The sequence below is a fragment of the Oryctolagus cuniculus genome, chromosome 3 (assembly GCF_051225735.1).
Source record: "Oryctolagus cuniculus isolate XC-2025 breed Fujian yellow rabbit chromosome 3, ASM5122573v1, whole genome shotgun sequence".
Taxonomy (NCBI): domain Eukaryota; kingdom Metazoa; phylum Chordata; class Mammalia; order Lagomorpha; family Leporidae; genus Oryctolagus; species Oryctolagus cuniculus.
Genome location: NC_142869.1, coordinates 136,698,067 through 136,715,100, shown reverse-complemented (window position 1 = coordinate 136,715,100; position 17,034 = coordinate 136,698,067). Strand labels below are relative to the sequence as shown.

The 17,034-nt window shown below is 40.4% G+C and overlaps 1 protein-coding gene across 2 annotated transcripts in view; it reads right to left on the bottom strand.

Moving 5' to 3' along the window:
- The window catches only part of COG5 (component of oligomeric golgi complex 5), a 358,927-nt gene that overhangs the window by 50,427 nt on the left and 291,466 nt on the right, over window positions 1-17,034 (bottom strand). For both annotated transcript variants that reach the window (XM_008258350.5, XM_070071149.2), the window contains one exon: window positions 15,824-15,923. In XM_008258350.5, coding sequence (XP_008256572.1) covers window positions 15,824-15,923 — 100 coding nt within the window. The remainder of the gene's footprint in view (window positions 1-15,823; window positions 15,924-17,034) is intronic.

The following is a 17,034-nucleotide window of genomic DNA, read 5'->3' as shown; positions in this document are numbered from 1 at the left end:
ATGGTGCCAGCCCCAGGACATGTTTTCACTAAGAAGAAATGTTAAATGCTTGAGGAGACAAATATTTATCCCAATTGGACAGTGTATCTATGTATTAGAACATTACATGGTAACTTATGAATATGCATAATTTGGATGTCTATTAAAACATTTTAAAAGAAAATGGTAATGTAAGAAACATATACGTTAGGCTAATCCTCCACCTTGCGGCGCCGGCACACCGGGTTCTAGTCCCGGTCGGGGCGCCGGATTCTGTCCCGGTTGCCCCTCTTCCAGGCCAGCTCTCTGCTATGGCCAGGGAGTGCAGTGGAGGATGGCCCAGGTGCTTGGGCCCTGCACCCCATGGGAGACCAGGAAAAGCACCTGGCTCCTGGCTCCTGCCAGGATCAGCGCGGTGCGCCGGCTGCAGCGGCGGCCATTGGAGGGTGAACCAACGGCAAAGGAAGACCTTTCTCTCTGTCTCTCTCTCTCACTGTCCACTCTGCCTGTCAAAAAAAAAAAAAAAAAAAAAAAGAAACATATACGCTTTATCCAGATTTATCAATTTTTAAATGTCTTACTCCATTTGCTTTATTATTTGTATTCTTTCTTGCACACACATACAGGTGTATGTGTAATGTGTTTCTACATACACTATGCCCTCCACCCCTAAATATTTCAGTGTGTGCATTTCTGTTTTCCTTCTTTTAAAAAAGATTTATTTACTTATTTATTTGAAAGAGTTACAGCGAAAGAGAGGGAGAGACACACAGAAAGAGGTATTTCTTATCTACTGGCTCACTCCCCAAGTGGCTGCGACAAGCCCAGACTGTGGTAGGCTGAAGTCAGGAGCTTCACCCAGGTCTCCCACACAAATGCAGGGGCCCAAGCACCTGGGCCATCCTACAGCCTTCCCAGGCTATAGCAGAAATCTGCATTGGAAGTGGAGCAGCTGGGACTTGAACCGGAGCCCATATGGGATGCCAGCATTGCAGTTGGTGGCTCTACCCACTAAGTCACAGCCCCAGATCTGCATATTCGGTTTTATAAGTTTGTCCTTTTTATTGCTACTGCTGTTCCATTGTACAATTTCATGAGAGTTTTTTTTTTTTTTTTTTTTTGGTGCTCCCTTAAAAAAATTTTTTTTTCTTTTTAATACTTGAAAGGCAGAGTAGGTGGGGGTGGGGGAAGAGATCAATGATCCATCTATTGGCTCACTCTCCATATGCCTGTCACAGCCAGGCTGGTCTAGGCTGAAACCAGGAGCCAAATGCCAGGGAAGCGACCCGAGCTGGAGAAGCTTATGTACCCTCTGAGTTGTGAGAACAAAGATCCTGCAGAGCAGGAACTGCCCACCCAGTGCAGAATCTCCCAGCTATCCTGAGCCATTCTAACTTTTCTTGTTTAAAGCCATTTCCTGCTTTCAAATTTCAAATGCCCTACTGCAATTAACTTGTTACTAAATTACACACATGTTCAGCAAGGTATTTTAAAGCAGAAAATGCTTATTACATGTCTGTAGAATGATTCAAGAATTCAAGTAGTTTTCTTTTTCAAAGTCAATCTTAATTGAGATGAATAAAGGGGTACACTGGTACAAAACCACAGCTTTAGCTGTAAAGCAATGGGAACTAAGGACTAGAAAAGTGGAGGGCCAGTGCCGCGGCTCACTAGGCTAAATCCTCCTCCTGCGGTGCTGGCACCCCGGGTTCTAGTCCCAGTTGGGGTGCCGGTTCTGTCCCAGTTGCTCCTCTTCAAGTCTAGCTCTCTGCTGTGACTCGGGAGTGCAGTGGAGGATGGCCCAGGTCCTTGGGCCCTGTACCCACATGGGAGACCAAGAGGAAGCACCTGGCTTCTGGCTTCGGATCGGCGCAGTGCGCTGGCCGCAGTACAACGGCCATAGTGGCCACTTGTGGGGTGAACCAACGGAAAAAGGAAGACCTTTCTAACTCTGTAAAAAAAAAAAAAAAAAAAAGAAAAGAAAGAAAGAAAAAGAAAAATGGAAACAGTAAGAGATTCAACACAGCAAAACACAGGAAGTATATGCTCTGAGAATCATGTCACAACATACCAACACAGTCTGGGAAGATGTCAGATCCCAAAGGAGTTACATGAGGTTTGTTTTTTTTTTTTTTTTTTTTTTTTTTTGACAGGCAGAGTGGACAGTGAGAGAGAGAGACAGAGAGAAAGGTCTTCCTTTGCTGTTGGTTCACCCTCCAATGGCCGCAGCGGCCGGCGCACCGCGCTGATCCGATGGCAGGAGCCAGGAGCCAGGTGCTTTTCCTGGTCTCCCATGGGGTGCAGGGCCGAAGCACCTGGACCATCCTCCACTGCACTCCCTGGCCATAGCAGAGGGCTGGCCTGGAAGAGGGGCAACCGGGACAGAATCCGGCGCCCCGACCGGGACTAGAACCCGGTGTGCTGGCGCCGCTAGGCGAAGGATTAGCCTTGTGAGCCGCGGCGCCGGCCGGAGTTACATGAGTTTTAAAAATCTCCCCCCCACACATACATACACGGAATGAATGAATGAATATGAATGGGAATACAAGGCTAAACAAAACATTAAAAAATAATTAAAATGCTTCCTGAGTGCAAATAACAAGATATATCACTCCTTAATTTAACTATCTGAACAAACTACTTTTCAGAGATTCTAATTTTGTACATCTGCTCACCAGAAACAACATGTGAATTCAATGTGTGAGAAACAACTTCTGAGAATGAATCCACAAAGTAAAGAAGGTAATATGAAAACTTATTTTTAAAAAATGGATTTATGAGAGAGAGAGCCAGCTAGCCATACATCTCCCATCCTCTGGTTTAGTCCCTAAATACCTACAATAGGGAGGATTGAGATAGGTCACAGCTGGAGGTCAGGAACTCAACCCAGGACTCCCCTGTGGGTGGGCAGGGACTCACTATCTGAGCCATCACCACTGTCTCCTAGCCTGCACATAAACAGGAAGCCAGAATTGGGGGCAGCAGGACTCAAACGTAGGCACTCAGATATGGGATGCAGCAAGTGCTACTATTATCAGAGTAGAGAACAATGTGAAATGCACACTGATATATAATGATTCCCTGAAAAAAAAAATGAGTGAACATTTTCAAACTTAAATCACGTATTCTTAAAATCTTTGAAATATGTTTTGATGAGCCATTAGTTTTTATATCTATTCAAAAGTTATTTTCTTGAAAGTAGTGTCTGTATTATAACACCAAATTATTTTTTTAATGTGAAATTAAAAAAAGTTTAATGTGAAATTAAAAAAATCTATAGTCTAAGATAAGTTTTCTAATCAATTTGGGGCTTCATTGCAAAAAAAAAAAAAAACAGAAAAAGGCAAAGAATTATTAGTTTAATGTAAAGTAGAAGGGACAAATACCTAGATGTTATATTGTCATCTCCCTCCCACCACGTACCTAGAAGACAGAAACCAATCATCACTCGTGCCTTTGTTAAAGCCTCTCAACAAAGCATCCCAGAAAGAGACTGTACATCTCTTAGAGTTGACCCACAAGATCAATCTATGAGCAACCTGGACCTCATTATAACAGATTTATGGACATACAGTCCCATGATCCTAGGTGTAGGCTATGGTTCACCTGAATGTTTTCTACAAAGAGAGATGTAAGGGGACAATACTCTCTAACAGGCTCAAAAATAGCATACCTTAGATACTCTAAGGTATGTGTGCAAAGATCACAAGCTAGGAAAGTTACATGCATAAAGATGTTAATTATAAAACAGAGAAACTAGAACATCCTACATGTCCAAGAAGGAAGGAATAGTTGGGTATATAAGGTATTCACATGATGAACAACTTAACAATGAGATACACATAAGTATAATGCTAACGGCAGGGGGGAATGGATTGTTCTATGTAGCAATTTAATTTCACAAAAATACTGGAAAGAAAGCAAAAAATGTTATGAAACAGGATGAAGCATGACAAAGAGGAGATTAAGGGCAGGTGTAGTGGTGCAATGAGTTAAGTCAGGATTAATGAAATACTAGTAAAAGGCACTATGGATTCCCAAAAAGCACCTAGAAGTTTTACTTTGTAGAATTAAGAGGTCTTAAAAAGCTCATGGAAAACATGTATTATGAAAAAACCATGTATGGATTTAAAAACCTTTTGCTCCTAAATAAATTTATCTTTTAATTCATTTTCCATAACCTTTCTAAAGTACACTCAAACTCAGGAATTATTATACAATGCTACTTCATTCATTCTAAAATCTAGAAAGATACAATCTCCACCCCTCAAAGATTTAAGATGATATGGGAAAATGAAATTTCTTTGAAGAGAAAGTTAATGAAAACTAATCTCTGTAAGGTACTTTTTTTTAAAGATTTTATTTATTTATTTGACAGGTAGAGTTATGGGGGGGGGGGAGGTCTTCCTTCCATTGGTTCACTCCCCAAATGGCTGCAATGGCCGCAGCTGTGCTGATCCGAAACCAGGAGTCAGGTGCTTTTTCCAGGTCTCCCATGTGGGTGCAGGGGCCCAAACACTTGGGCTGTCCTCTACTGCTATCCCAGGCCACAGCAGACAGCTGGACTGGAAGAGGAACAACCAGGACTAGAACTGGCACCCATATGGGATGCTGGCGTTGCAGGTGGAGGATTAACTTAGTGCACCATGGCACCGGCCCCTTTAAGGTACTTTTTGAATATCTAACCTATGACACAAATAAAAATAACTTATTTTTTATTTACTTAACAAATGCTTTCATTATAGATTACTTGGCTTAAATGATTAAATATCACTTAGCTTATTATAAGTTGATCATCCTATAAAACATAATGTTTATATATGTAGGCACTCACAATTAAATGATCAAGTATCCCTAATTTTAAATATAGTTTATAATAAACCAGAAACTGTATTTTATCTGGAATCTAGATTTAGGGTACCTTTCTATAAATGTACATCCAAGCTGAATCTACATATTCCACACACAATTTCTCAAGTCCTGACCCATCAACCTAATAAAACGTCCATAGTGAGTTAAAATAATCTTCTTGCATGTTAAAAAAGTATCAGAAAATGGCCGGCGCCGTGGATCACTAGGCTAATCCTCCCCCTTGCGGCGCTGGCACACCAGGTTCTAGTCCCGGTTGGGGCGCCGGATTCTGTTCCGGTTGCCCCTCTTCCAGGCCAGCTCTCTGCTGTGGCCCGGGAAGGCAGTGGAGGATGGCCCAAGTCCTTGGGCCCTGCACCCCATGGGAGACCAGGAGAAGCACCTGGCTCCTGCCTTTGGATCAGCGCGGTGCGCCAGCCGCAGCATGCCAGCTGCGGCGGCCATTGGAGGGTGAACCAACGGCAAAAGGAAGACCTTTCTCTCTGTCTCTCTCTCTCACTGTCCACTCTGCCTGTCAAAAAAAAAAAAAAAAAAAAAAAAGTATCAGAAAATATATTCAAGAAAATATACACTGTATTTTACAATTCCCTGGATTCATAAATAACACAGAACATGTTCCTTGGAGCTGGCCTTGTGGCACAGGTTAAAGGGCTGCCTTTTGAGGCTGGTGCTGTGGCTTACTGGGCTAAGCTGCAGCCTTTGAATCTGGTATCCCATATGTGCATCAGTTTAAGTCCTGGCTGCTCCACTTCCAATTCAGCTCCCTGCTCACGTGCCTGGGAGAGCAGTGAAGGATGGCCCAAATGCTTGGGCCCATGCACCTACATGGGAGACCTGGCCGAAGCTCCCATCTCCTGGCTTCAGACTGGTCCTGCACCAGCTGTTGTGGCCATTTGGCGAGTGAACCAGAAGATGGAAGATCTCTCTCTGTAACTCTGACTTTCAAGTAAGTGAATAAATAAATCTTTAAAAACAAGAGGCGGAGGGGTGCTGACTGTGATGCTGGCAATCACACTGGTTCAAGTCCCAGCTGCACCATTTCCAATTCAGCTCCCTGTTAATTTGCCTGAGAAAGCAGCAAAGGATAGCTCAAGTCCTGGGGTCCTTGCCACCCAAGTGGCAGACCTGGATGGAGTTTTGCGCTCCTGGCTTTGGCCTGGCTTAGTTCTGGCTGTTGTAGACATTTCGAAAGCGAATCAGCAGATGGAAGAGCTCATTTTCTCTGTCCCTCCCTTTCACAGTAGAACTGACTTTCTTTTTTTTTTTTTTTTTCTTTTTAATGATACCTTTTTAATAATACTCCACCTCTTCCTCTTAGGGGGAAACACCACTCTAACTTGGTTGTTTATTGTTCTTACATGTTTTGGGGGTTATAGTTAATTTTTAATCATCTCCTTGCACGCTTTCATCTTTGAAATACCCTTTGCTGCGAGTATGTTTTCAAGAAAACAAAAACCTGAACAAATACAAAAGTTATTTTCTACAAGCCAACAGAATAGGTAGAAGTCAGTGCTGGGGAAAACAAAGTCCCCTCAGGGACTTGTAGCCAATGGCATGGCTTTGTCCTAGTGGGTCCTCTGACCCCAGTGGTCTTCCAGAGGTCTAGATAACCCTTGGCCAGACGGGACTCTCTTGCAAGTCCTCTAGTCTCCTGCAGTATTTGAAGGACAGTGCTTGTTGACGCCTGGAGCTGGGATTTTCAGACTCCTGGTGGGAATCTGGCCTTGATCGCTTGCTCCTCTGTGAAGTAGAACTGACTTTCAAATAAATAAATCTTAAAAAGTTCTTAAATAAAAAAGCAGGTAATACTTAGGTTAACTTTTGTAGCTATCCATGAGTGTTAAGAGTGCAGTGTTTCTGCACTTTAAAACACTTTCAGGCCGACACCGTGGCTCAATAGGCTAATCCTCCACCTAGCGGCACCGGAACACTGGGTTCTAGTCCCGGTTGGGGCGCCGGATTCTGTCCCGGTTGCCCCTCTTCCAGGCCAGCTCTCTGCTGTGGCCTGGGAAGGCAGTGGAGGATGGCCCAAGTGCTTGGGCCCTGCACCCCATGGGAGACCAGGATAAGTACCTGGCTCCTGCCATCGGATCAGTGCGGTGCGCCGGCCACAGCGCGCCAGCCGCGGCAGCCACTGGAGGGTGAACCAATGGCAAAAGGAAGACCTTTCTCTCTGTCTTTCTCTCTCTCTCTCACTATCCACTCTGCCTGTCAAAACAAACAAACAAACAAACAAACAAAAAACACCTTCAGAGTTAGGAGGGCATGCATAACTGCTTGCTCCTTCATTTGAATAAGCCTTAGTCATATATATGTCTTTAAAAATTTTTGTCTCCCTTTTCTTTCAATTTTGGTGATTTGGTGATTTTCTGAATCCTTTCCTTTTTCCTTAAGCGGTATGCACTTTTTTTTTTTTTTTAAATTAAAGTTTGGTGATTTTATGAGTCCTTCCCTTACTCTTTAGGGAAAAAGCATTTTCTTTTTTGATCTCTTTGATATTCTCCACTCATATTGGTCTAGTTAGCTTTAAAGGGGGGAACTAGAGGACTAACTGGATCAAAGACGGGAGACATTCCTAAGACTCAAGGGTCTGCTCTAATGTATGTGAACACTGTGAACACAATTCTAGCAGTTCAGAAGGCATTTTCATTTCTATCATGGTTGCTACATATATTTTACTATTAAATTTATCAAGCATCCCTAATCCGCAAATCTGAAGTCCAAAATGCCCCGAAATCCTTGGAACACTTTGATTTTCAGATTTTCAGATTAGGGATGCTTGACCTGTATAGTCTATGGAAATATTTCCAAACCCAAACAACTCCAAAATCTGAAACACTTCAGGTTCCAAGCATTTCAGATGAGGGACACTCAACCCACCATATAATTCTGTAGCATTCATGAGGAAGTTGAATTACATCCCATACCCTGGATCAAGGTAGAAGCAAAAGCTCTATTTGACTACTAGTTTGCTTGAAAAGACACAGAAGCTCCAGGCATTAAAACTTCCAAGGTAAAAAATTGACTTGGTAATTCAAGGAGACTATCTGGAAAAGCTGAGTAACATCTGGAGTGAGAATAACTCCTAACACTTGTGAAAACTGAACAACATGTTTAAAGCACCTTCCCAAAGCTGGCGCCGTGGCTCAATAGGCTAATCCTTCACCTTGCAGCACCGGCACACCGGGTTCTAGTCCCGGTTGGGGCACCGGACTCTGTCCCGGTTGCCCCTCTTCCAGACCAACTCTCTGCTATGGCCCGGGAGTGCAGTGGAGGATGGCCCAAGTCCTTGGGCCCTGCACCCCATGGGAGACTAGGAGAAGCACCTGGCTCCTGGCTTCGGATCAGCGCGATGTGCCGGCCGCAGCACGCCGGCTATGGCAGCCATTGGAGGGTGAACCACCGACAAAAAGGAAGACCTTTCTGTCTCTCTCTCTCACTGTCCACTCTGCCTGTCAAAAAAAAAAAACAAAAAAACAAAAAAACAAAAAAAACAAAAAACAAAAAAAACACCTTCCCAATGGCACTGAAGTGCTATGCTAATACAGTGGTGAAAAACTGAGGGACAAGATCTCATCGCCCAAATTCTCTCCAAGCTTCTAAACTTCCAATTCCTGAGTGAGTGTGAAGGATTCTGCTTACTCAGAGACAAAATAAAATCTTATGCTAGGATAAAGGAAGAACTAAATAAAAGTACATAGTTTTAAATGATAAAGAAAAGACAAAAAAAAAGACAAGACAGAGAAGAAAATATTTACTTGAATATTATATATACGCTTATCATAATGAAAATGAGTTTAGAACAACAGGGATGAGGGGTGTATGGCCTAGCAGTTGACACTTGGGATTCTGGAATCCCATATTCAAGTGCCTAGTTTGAATCCTGGCTCCTTCATTGCCTATCCAGCTCTGCACTATTGCACAGTCTGGGAGGCAGCAGATGCTGGCTCAATATTTGCTTCCCTGTTTCCCATGTGGGAAACCTGGATTGAGTTCTTAGCTTTGGCCTGGTCCGGCTCTGGATGTTGTGGGCATTTGAGGAAGTGAGTCAGTCCATGGAGCTCTCCATCTGTCTGTCTGTCTGTCTCTGTTTCTGTGCATTTCATACAAAATCAAAATGTGATAAGGGGTCAATGTATATCATTCGATGAAGTCATAGAAAAACTATTCATGATTTTTTGAAAGTAATATTAACATTAATTACAGTGATTAAATTACCAGAGGAATGAATTTCTCTCTTCGCTTATGAAGCTAGTAGTCAAATAGAATAAAAATTTTTATGATTTTTAAAAAATTTTATTAAAGAATACCAATTTTATAAGTGCAACTTTAGGAATATAGTGATTCTTCCCACCATACCTGCCCTCCCATCTATACTCTCACCTCTCCTCCCTTCCCTCTCCCCTTGCCAATCCCATTCTCCCGTAAGGTTCATTTTCAATTAATTTTGTACACAGAAGACCAACTCTATACTAAGTAAAGATTTCAACAATTTGCACACATATACAGATACACACACACATACACACGATTGTTTGAGGATTAGTTTTACAGCTAACTCTCATACTACAACTCATTGAGGACAGAGTTCCTGCATGGGGAGTTAGTTCTCAGAGACTCCTGCTGTTAATTTAACAATTAACACTCTTATGTATGAAGTCAGTGACCATCCAAGGCTCTTGACATGAGCTGCCTAGGCCATAGAAGTTTTTGACTCCACAAACTCCATCAGTATTTGGACAAGACCATAAGCAAAGTAGAAGTTCTCTCCTCCCTTCAGAGAAAAATACATCCTTCTTTGATGGCCACTTCTTTCCACTGGGGTCTCACTGACAGAGATCCTTCATGTAGAACATTTTTAAGTGGCATAAAAATTTAACAAATACAGTTAGAATTCAAATAGAAAGATCATACCCCTGGGAACAACAACAACAAAAAGTTTCTGAACTCTTCTTTTGGATTGTTGCCATGACTCCAGTTGGGCTTTGTGACAGACAGCATAATTAGTCCCAATTCTTCATCCATGTTTGCACACATACTTTGCTCTTTAATTTTGCACTGTGGATGAGTTGCATTGGTGAACTAGTCTTAGAAGGATACTATCTCTGTTGTGCCACTGCCTTCATGAAGGGATCAAACCCAGGAAAGCCTGCTGCAGGATCAGTCTGAACTGCGGTCAAGGGTAGTCTATCTACATCAGCAGCCAGCCAGCCACATGAACAAACCCAGGCAGGATCACCAAAGCCACCTGGCTAAACTCATCTGACCAGAGAAGCATGAGCAATAAATCCTAATGTAGGTCACGTGTTGTTTGTGGTTATCTGTGACATGACATTCTTGTGGCAACAGATAAATAATATGACTTTGACCGACTTCAAAAACTCTAGATTTTTTTAGTCTCTTCTGAAAATATTTCCCAATGAGAATAATCATTATTTGTCATTGCTCTTCAGCTTTAATATGGCCTATTCTGTCTTAGACAAACTTGAAAGTCCACTGTGGCACAGCCTCCAAAAAATAATCTACCTCTCCTAACTCTGGGAAGTCAAACCAGAAAAACTTTCTCTGTGTGTGTATGTGTGTGTGTGTTAAATATTTATTTATTTATTTGAAAGGCAGAGTTACAGAAAGGGAGAGGTAGAGGCAGAGAAATTTTCCATGTGCTTGTTCATGCCCCAAGGCTGAGCCAAATCAAAGCCAGGAGCTTCTGTCGGGTCTCCCACAGCGGGGTTGGGGGGCGGGGGTGCGGGTGGTACAGTTGGGCCATCTTCCACTACTTTCCCAGGCACAATAGATCAGGGAGCTGGATCAGAAGCAGAGCAGCTGAGACTTGAACCAGCATCTGTTGCAGGTGGCAGCTGACCTGCTCTGCCACAGTGCCGGCCCCAGAAAAAGTTTTCTTAAAGGAAGAAAGGAGTGACCCTATAATAGTCCACCATAAGAAGAGAAGAGCTGGAGACAGCTGTGGTTCAGTGGTTTAAGACACTGCTTGTATTCCACGTTGGAGGGTTAGTTTGAGTCCCCAGCTGCGCTGCTTCTGATCTCCATGTTAATGCGCCTGGGAAAGCTGTAGATGATGGCACCAGACCTGTGACCCTGCCACCTGTGTGGGGGATGGATGGAATTATTGGGTCCTGGCTTTGGCCTGACCCATCTGGGCTATTGTGGCCATTTGGGGAGTGAACCAGTGGAAGGTATCTCTCTCTCCTTGTTTTCTGTCTGATGCTCTGCTTTTCAAACAAATAAACACATAAATCATATAAAAATATAACAGATACAGGAAAGAGCACAAGGCTGTCTAAAGGATCAGGAGGGTAGGTAAGCCAAACTGGCGTGTTTGTGTCACAGCTAAAGTACATTTAATCCAAGAGACTCTCTTGATATGCTGTACCTACTTCACATAATATTAAAAACTCTTTCAGGTGATTCCTATTTCCTTTGATATTTTTAAAATTTGAAAGGTAAGGCATAGTAGGCTAAGCTTCTGCAAGCAGTGAAGGCATCCCATATGGGCACTGGTTCATGTCCTGGCTGCTCCTCTTCCAATCAGCTCTGCTATAGCCTGGGAGAGTAGTGGAAGAGGGCCCAAGTACTTGGGCCCTTGCATCCACCTGGGAGACCCAGAAGAATCTCCTGACTTCCCTTCTCGACTGGTCCACCTCCGGCCACTGTGGCCATTTAGGGAGTGAACTAGTGGATGGAAGTTCTGTCTCTCCCTCTCTGTATGTGACTCTGCCTCTCAAATAAATAAATAAAAATCTTAAAAAAATTTGAAATGTAACAATACAAGTTATTACCATATAATACTACATGAGGTGGAATCCATGTAGTGGACCTTGCATTTTCATTAAGTAATCCTTTTAAAACTAAAAAATAAATAAATAAAAGAACTAGTATGTCTCTGCATGATCACGGAAATACCTCCCATGTAGGATTTTCCCAGTACAGGAATCCCAAGACTCCAAATTACTAATGAAATTATATAGAGAATAAAGTGTATATCTACAAAGCCTTAAATGAAATCCTGGTGTCTACAACTACTGACCTCATACATGGCTACTGACAGGCACTGAAACTGAAATTCCCCCTTAAGTGTCATTGCTATTATTGTTTCAAATGGCCTGAAACCTAATCAAATGCCAATCTAGTTTCCCATAGTTCATAACATTTGATATTTACACTGATTCGAGATGCCATTCTGCAAAACAATAATGGCTACTGTTGGAAAACTCACCAATAATTTACCTCCTAAAAGGAATATTTACTAGTGTATTTGCCTACAATTGATAATATAAGAGTTTACAAGCCTATCAATTATAAAAGTGGTACGATATTTAAATAGTAATATTTTGATATTCTTTTAATAAAGAGAATATGGAAAACTCTGATTCAAACTTTCTATTGAAAGGTCTAGTGACATTTTCTTCTAAAGATCACGTTTCAAAATATATAAATCACCAGTGTATCACTATTAAATAATTTGTTCAGTTCAATGATAAATTATTGATACAATTTATATACATAATTGAACATAAAGTTCTATTAAATTAATTATAACCTTACAATTCCTGTCAAGACAAATAAGAAGTTTTAAATAAAGTCTAAAAGCACATTTACCTCATTCTTACAAAAGAGCATCTAAGAAGCTGATATTCAAAGGACACATACCAAATTAAATAGCCATTAGAGGAAACAAATCCTTTTGCTCAGAATTCACATTTATGAATTCAATATTTAATTCCTGAAGCCTCAAAATTAACTACTAAATCATGTAACTATGCATTAAAATCACTAAGGTTAAATAAACTATAACACATATAAATGTTATGCATGTATTTAAATAGATTTAGATCTCTGTCATTATAAAATAAACAAATCACAAAACAATATATATATTACATATATATATATAAAATCCTGACCCTACTTTTATTAAATAAAAAAGATGTTGGTTTACATGTAAGATACAGGACAGAAAGAAAAGCAGTTTAAAGTTTGTTTTAGAGTCTGGTCTCAATTGAATGCTAGTTTCAAAAACTGCTCAACTGCTCACTGGCACGCTAAATTTAGACATCTTTATTGGTCATGCTACTAACCTTTTTCAGCTTCCATAATTTTCACATTTTGTACAGACACTAATACCACCCCTTTATGGGACCTGTGAGATAAGTGAGATAATACATGGCAATGGTTTGGCACAATCTGATTCCCTGCAAGTGCTTCATAGTGGTAGTTATTTTGTGATCCTACCTTCTTAAAAAGAGGACATTTTAAAAATGATTTATTTATTATTTATTTCAAATGCAGAGCTACAGAGACAGAAGGATATATACAAACACACAATCTTCTACTCATTCACTTCCCAGATGGCTGAGGAGAAGCCAGGAGCCTGGAACTCTATCTGAGTCTGGCCCCAAGCACTCAGGCCATGTGCGGCTGCTTCCCAGGCATATTAGCAAAGAGCTGGATCAGAAGTGGAGCAGCCAGGACTCAAACCAGCTCTCTTGTGAGATGCTGGCACAATGGACTCAGTGAATTTTTGGTACCATTTTGGATTCAGAAAAAAATGATGTAAAGACATTTCCCTACAGAGACTTTCATTTTGGTGACCCATAACCTTTGATGATCAATAACTGATGGGCCATAGGGGGAAAAAAATACACACGCAATGAAAGAAATAACTTCAGATCATTATAAGCATATGTACATACTCTACATACATGATTTATATTTTGTACTCTACTACATTTTAAAGCATTAAAATCAACGTGAAAATTTTTTATGAGCTTATCTCCTGACATGAATTAAGTTATATTAAGTATACTAAAATGTTCTGGCCATCACAAAACTTCTATAAACCTTTAGGGAAATAAATGTAGGATTCTAGGAAGTTGTTCATTCTGTATTTCAGGTTGTATTCTCAAGTCGCACTTTCTGAAAGCATACTTGTCTTTAAATTTGTAGCTCTCAGGGAGTGTTGTGCCACAGCAGGTTAAGTTGCAGCTTACAACAAGGGCATCACGTATTAGCGCTGGTTCAAGTTCTTCTGCACTGCTTCCAATCCACCTCCTTGCTCATGTGCCTAGGAAAGCACTCATGATGGCTGAAGTACCTGGGTCCCTGCCACATTTATGGGGAGACCTGGATGGCGTTCCAAGATCCTGGCTCCTGGTTTCAGCCTGGCTGAGTCCCCACTGTTCTGGATACCTGGGGAATCAATCAGTGGATGGATGATTTCTTTCTCTCTCTGCCTCACCCTTTTATGTCACTCTGCCTTAAAAATAAACAAATCTTTAAAAAAAATCCAGTTCTCCTTTTATCTCACTGCTTGAATATGCCATTAATTATCTGATCTGATATCTGTCAACTCTCACCCTCAGACTTCAATTTTTCATCTAGAAAGTAATTTTCCATTTATAGATGTAGTTTTAATATCAAATATCAAGCCAACACTTCCAGCTATACAGAGTACTCTACTAAACACTTTACTTCAAGTTTTCCTTAAGCTAATCTTAGTATTTGGCTACTTTCCTCTTAATGTTTTCAGTGTAACTATTCCAAAAGAATATGAACGCAGAAAGACTAAAAAGAAAACATGTCAAATTTAAAAACACAGAGAAGCAGAAAGTATTTTATTAAAGAGCCGAGAAATAATCACCAATAGTAAAATGCTACTTAAGTCGTTAGTCAGTAACTGTACTAAAACACGAAAGCATACAATGCTCTTTGGAGTTCTATGCAATGCTCAGGCTTTACTCATTTACTAAAATCAAAGTTGAAAAGAACTTTGTTAGTCTTTGCCATTGTAGGTTAAGTAGTCCTGGGTAATTTAGAACTACAAACTATTGGATCATCAGTATTAATTCAAATATGTGTTGAAACACTGTGATCTTGTCAAGTCTTTTGCCATTATTACAGTAACTGAAACTACATATGAGGGGCTGGTGCTGTGGTGCAGCAGGTTAAAGCCCTGGCCTGAAGCGCCGGCATCCCACATGGGCGCTGGTTCTAGTCCCGGCTGCTCCTCTTCCAATCCAGCTCTCTGCTATGGCTAGGGATAGCAGCAGAAGATGGCCCAAGTCCTTGGACCCCTGCACCCACGTGGGAGACCTGGAAGAAGCTCCTGGCTTCGGATCAGCGCAGCTCCGGCCGTTGTGGCCATCTGGGGAGTGAACCAGTAGATGGAAGACCTCCCTCTCCCTCTCCCTCCCTCCCTCCCTCTCTCTCTTCTCTCTGTGTAACTGACTTTTGAGTAAATAAATAAATCTTAAAAAAAAAAAAAAAAAAACTACATATGAAACACTGTTCTCCACAGCCCCAAAGCCAACCATTTTCTGAAGGCATATACGCTGGTTTTCTTATAATGTTGTTCTCAGATGGGACCATTTCATAAGAATTTTTTCCTGACATTTTCAGTAATTGCACTACACCCTACTAGATATACTATCAAATTTTATTTATACCAGTAAATCATGTTTTTTTAAAAAAAGCAACAAATATTATAATAAGGCATTTATAAACAAAGTTTGAGAGAGACATTAGTCATCTAATTATCTACAGGGTTTCCGTGCCTCTATATGCCAGCTTTCAAAAACAAAGTTAAAAAAACAAACAAACAAACAAAAAAAGATACTTCTAAAATCATTTGTCAGTACTACAAGGACAATGGAATTGAAAATAGCACCATATTAGCAAACAAAATCTGGCCACCCACTGTAACTAAAAGTAGGAACTCTTTTAAAAGGACTTTTTAAATTATGGTAATGAAATCACCAAAGATCATTTTATGTAAATTTCGTTAGTTCAATTTGTCACCAAGCCACTCTAAAAATCATTACAAAACCAACCAGAAAAACTTGGATACAAGTAAAAAAAAAAATAGATTGCCTCATCTATTATGATGTTAGTATGGTTACTGAAAAGCAGTAATTGTAAACAAAATTACCAAAGTTCACAGTTAAGAGATACCACTTACAAGCTGCTCTGATTTTACACCATATAACTGGATGGTCTTGGCCACATTTTTTGACACAGCTAATGTGAGGTTTGCATCAACGGCAGCTATATTTAGCTCACTGGAGAAAATGAAAAACAGGTTTTAATTATTAGCAACAGAGTTCAGCAACAAAGAACAACATATAAACCTAAACCTCATAAGCATAGTGATGATTCTTTTTATAGATTTCACTGATTGCTTCCAAGATTTGGTTGCATTGTTTCAGTCCTCCCCTACATTTAGCAGTAGGAAAAAAATGCTTTGAGACAGCTGTTTTAATGACCAGTTTCTCATTAATACAAGCATATCATGTGTAGGTTCAGCCTGTGATTGAGAGAGTAAATTGTGGACAGATTTTCAAAGTAGCACTCTTGCTAATACTGATAAGTACAATTACAGGCACTGCATATCACAGACATCTGCAAGGAAATGACAGCTCTGAATGGAAATCATGACCTTGGAGGGACATAAGCTAAAAATATGAGTTACACATGATAAAGATATTCAGCTTCTTTACAAATTACACCAGTTCACTCTATTTCATACAGAGGCACTTTTAAAAACAAAAGCATAACAGGCTTATAATTTGACATTTTAAAACTTTAGGTTCCTTAAGCATTTTTATTGTCATGCTTTTCAATTTTAACATTAGATTAACTGGGGCATCTGATTGCCAAAAAATGGTATTTTATAAAGCACACAGACTACTAGGAGTTAAAAATTGCATGAATATCCACATATAGATGCAAAGCAAGAATAGTAGTTATTGTCTCTGAAGTAGAATAAAACCAGATTTTCTTTCCAAAGAAAGTGGAGAAGTATGAAACAACATTAGTGCTTATATGTGTACCAAAAATACTGTCCTATAATACTGAGACATGGTTTTCTTAAAGTTCATTTTTTTAATTCTATGGATTAATACAGGCAGAAGTAGCTGATTACAGCATTGGAAGCCAAAGTGAAAGACAGGAGATGCCACTTTAATATTTATATTCACAGGTCAAAGAGATCAAGGAACTTTTATTATTAAATGAGGTAACAGAGTAAAAAGGACTAGAGCCAGCACTTTGGAAAATCAGGATAAACATGAACAGACTAGAGAATTTATAGGAGTGTTTGCAACTGAAGATAAAGTTATGTAAGTAAGACCAGTGGTTTGTCAGTTTGACTCTTCCATGCCTTAGAGTAGC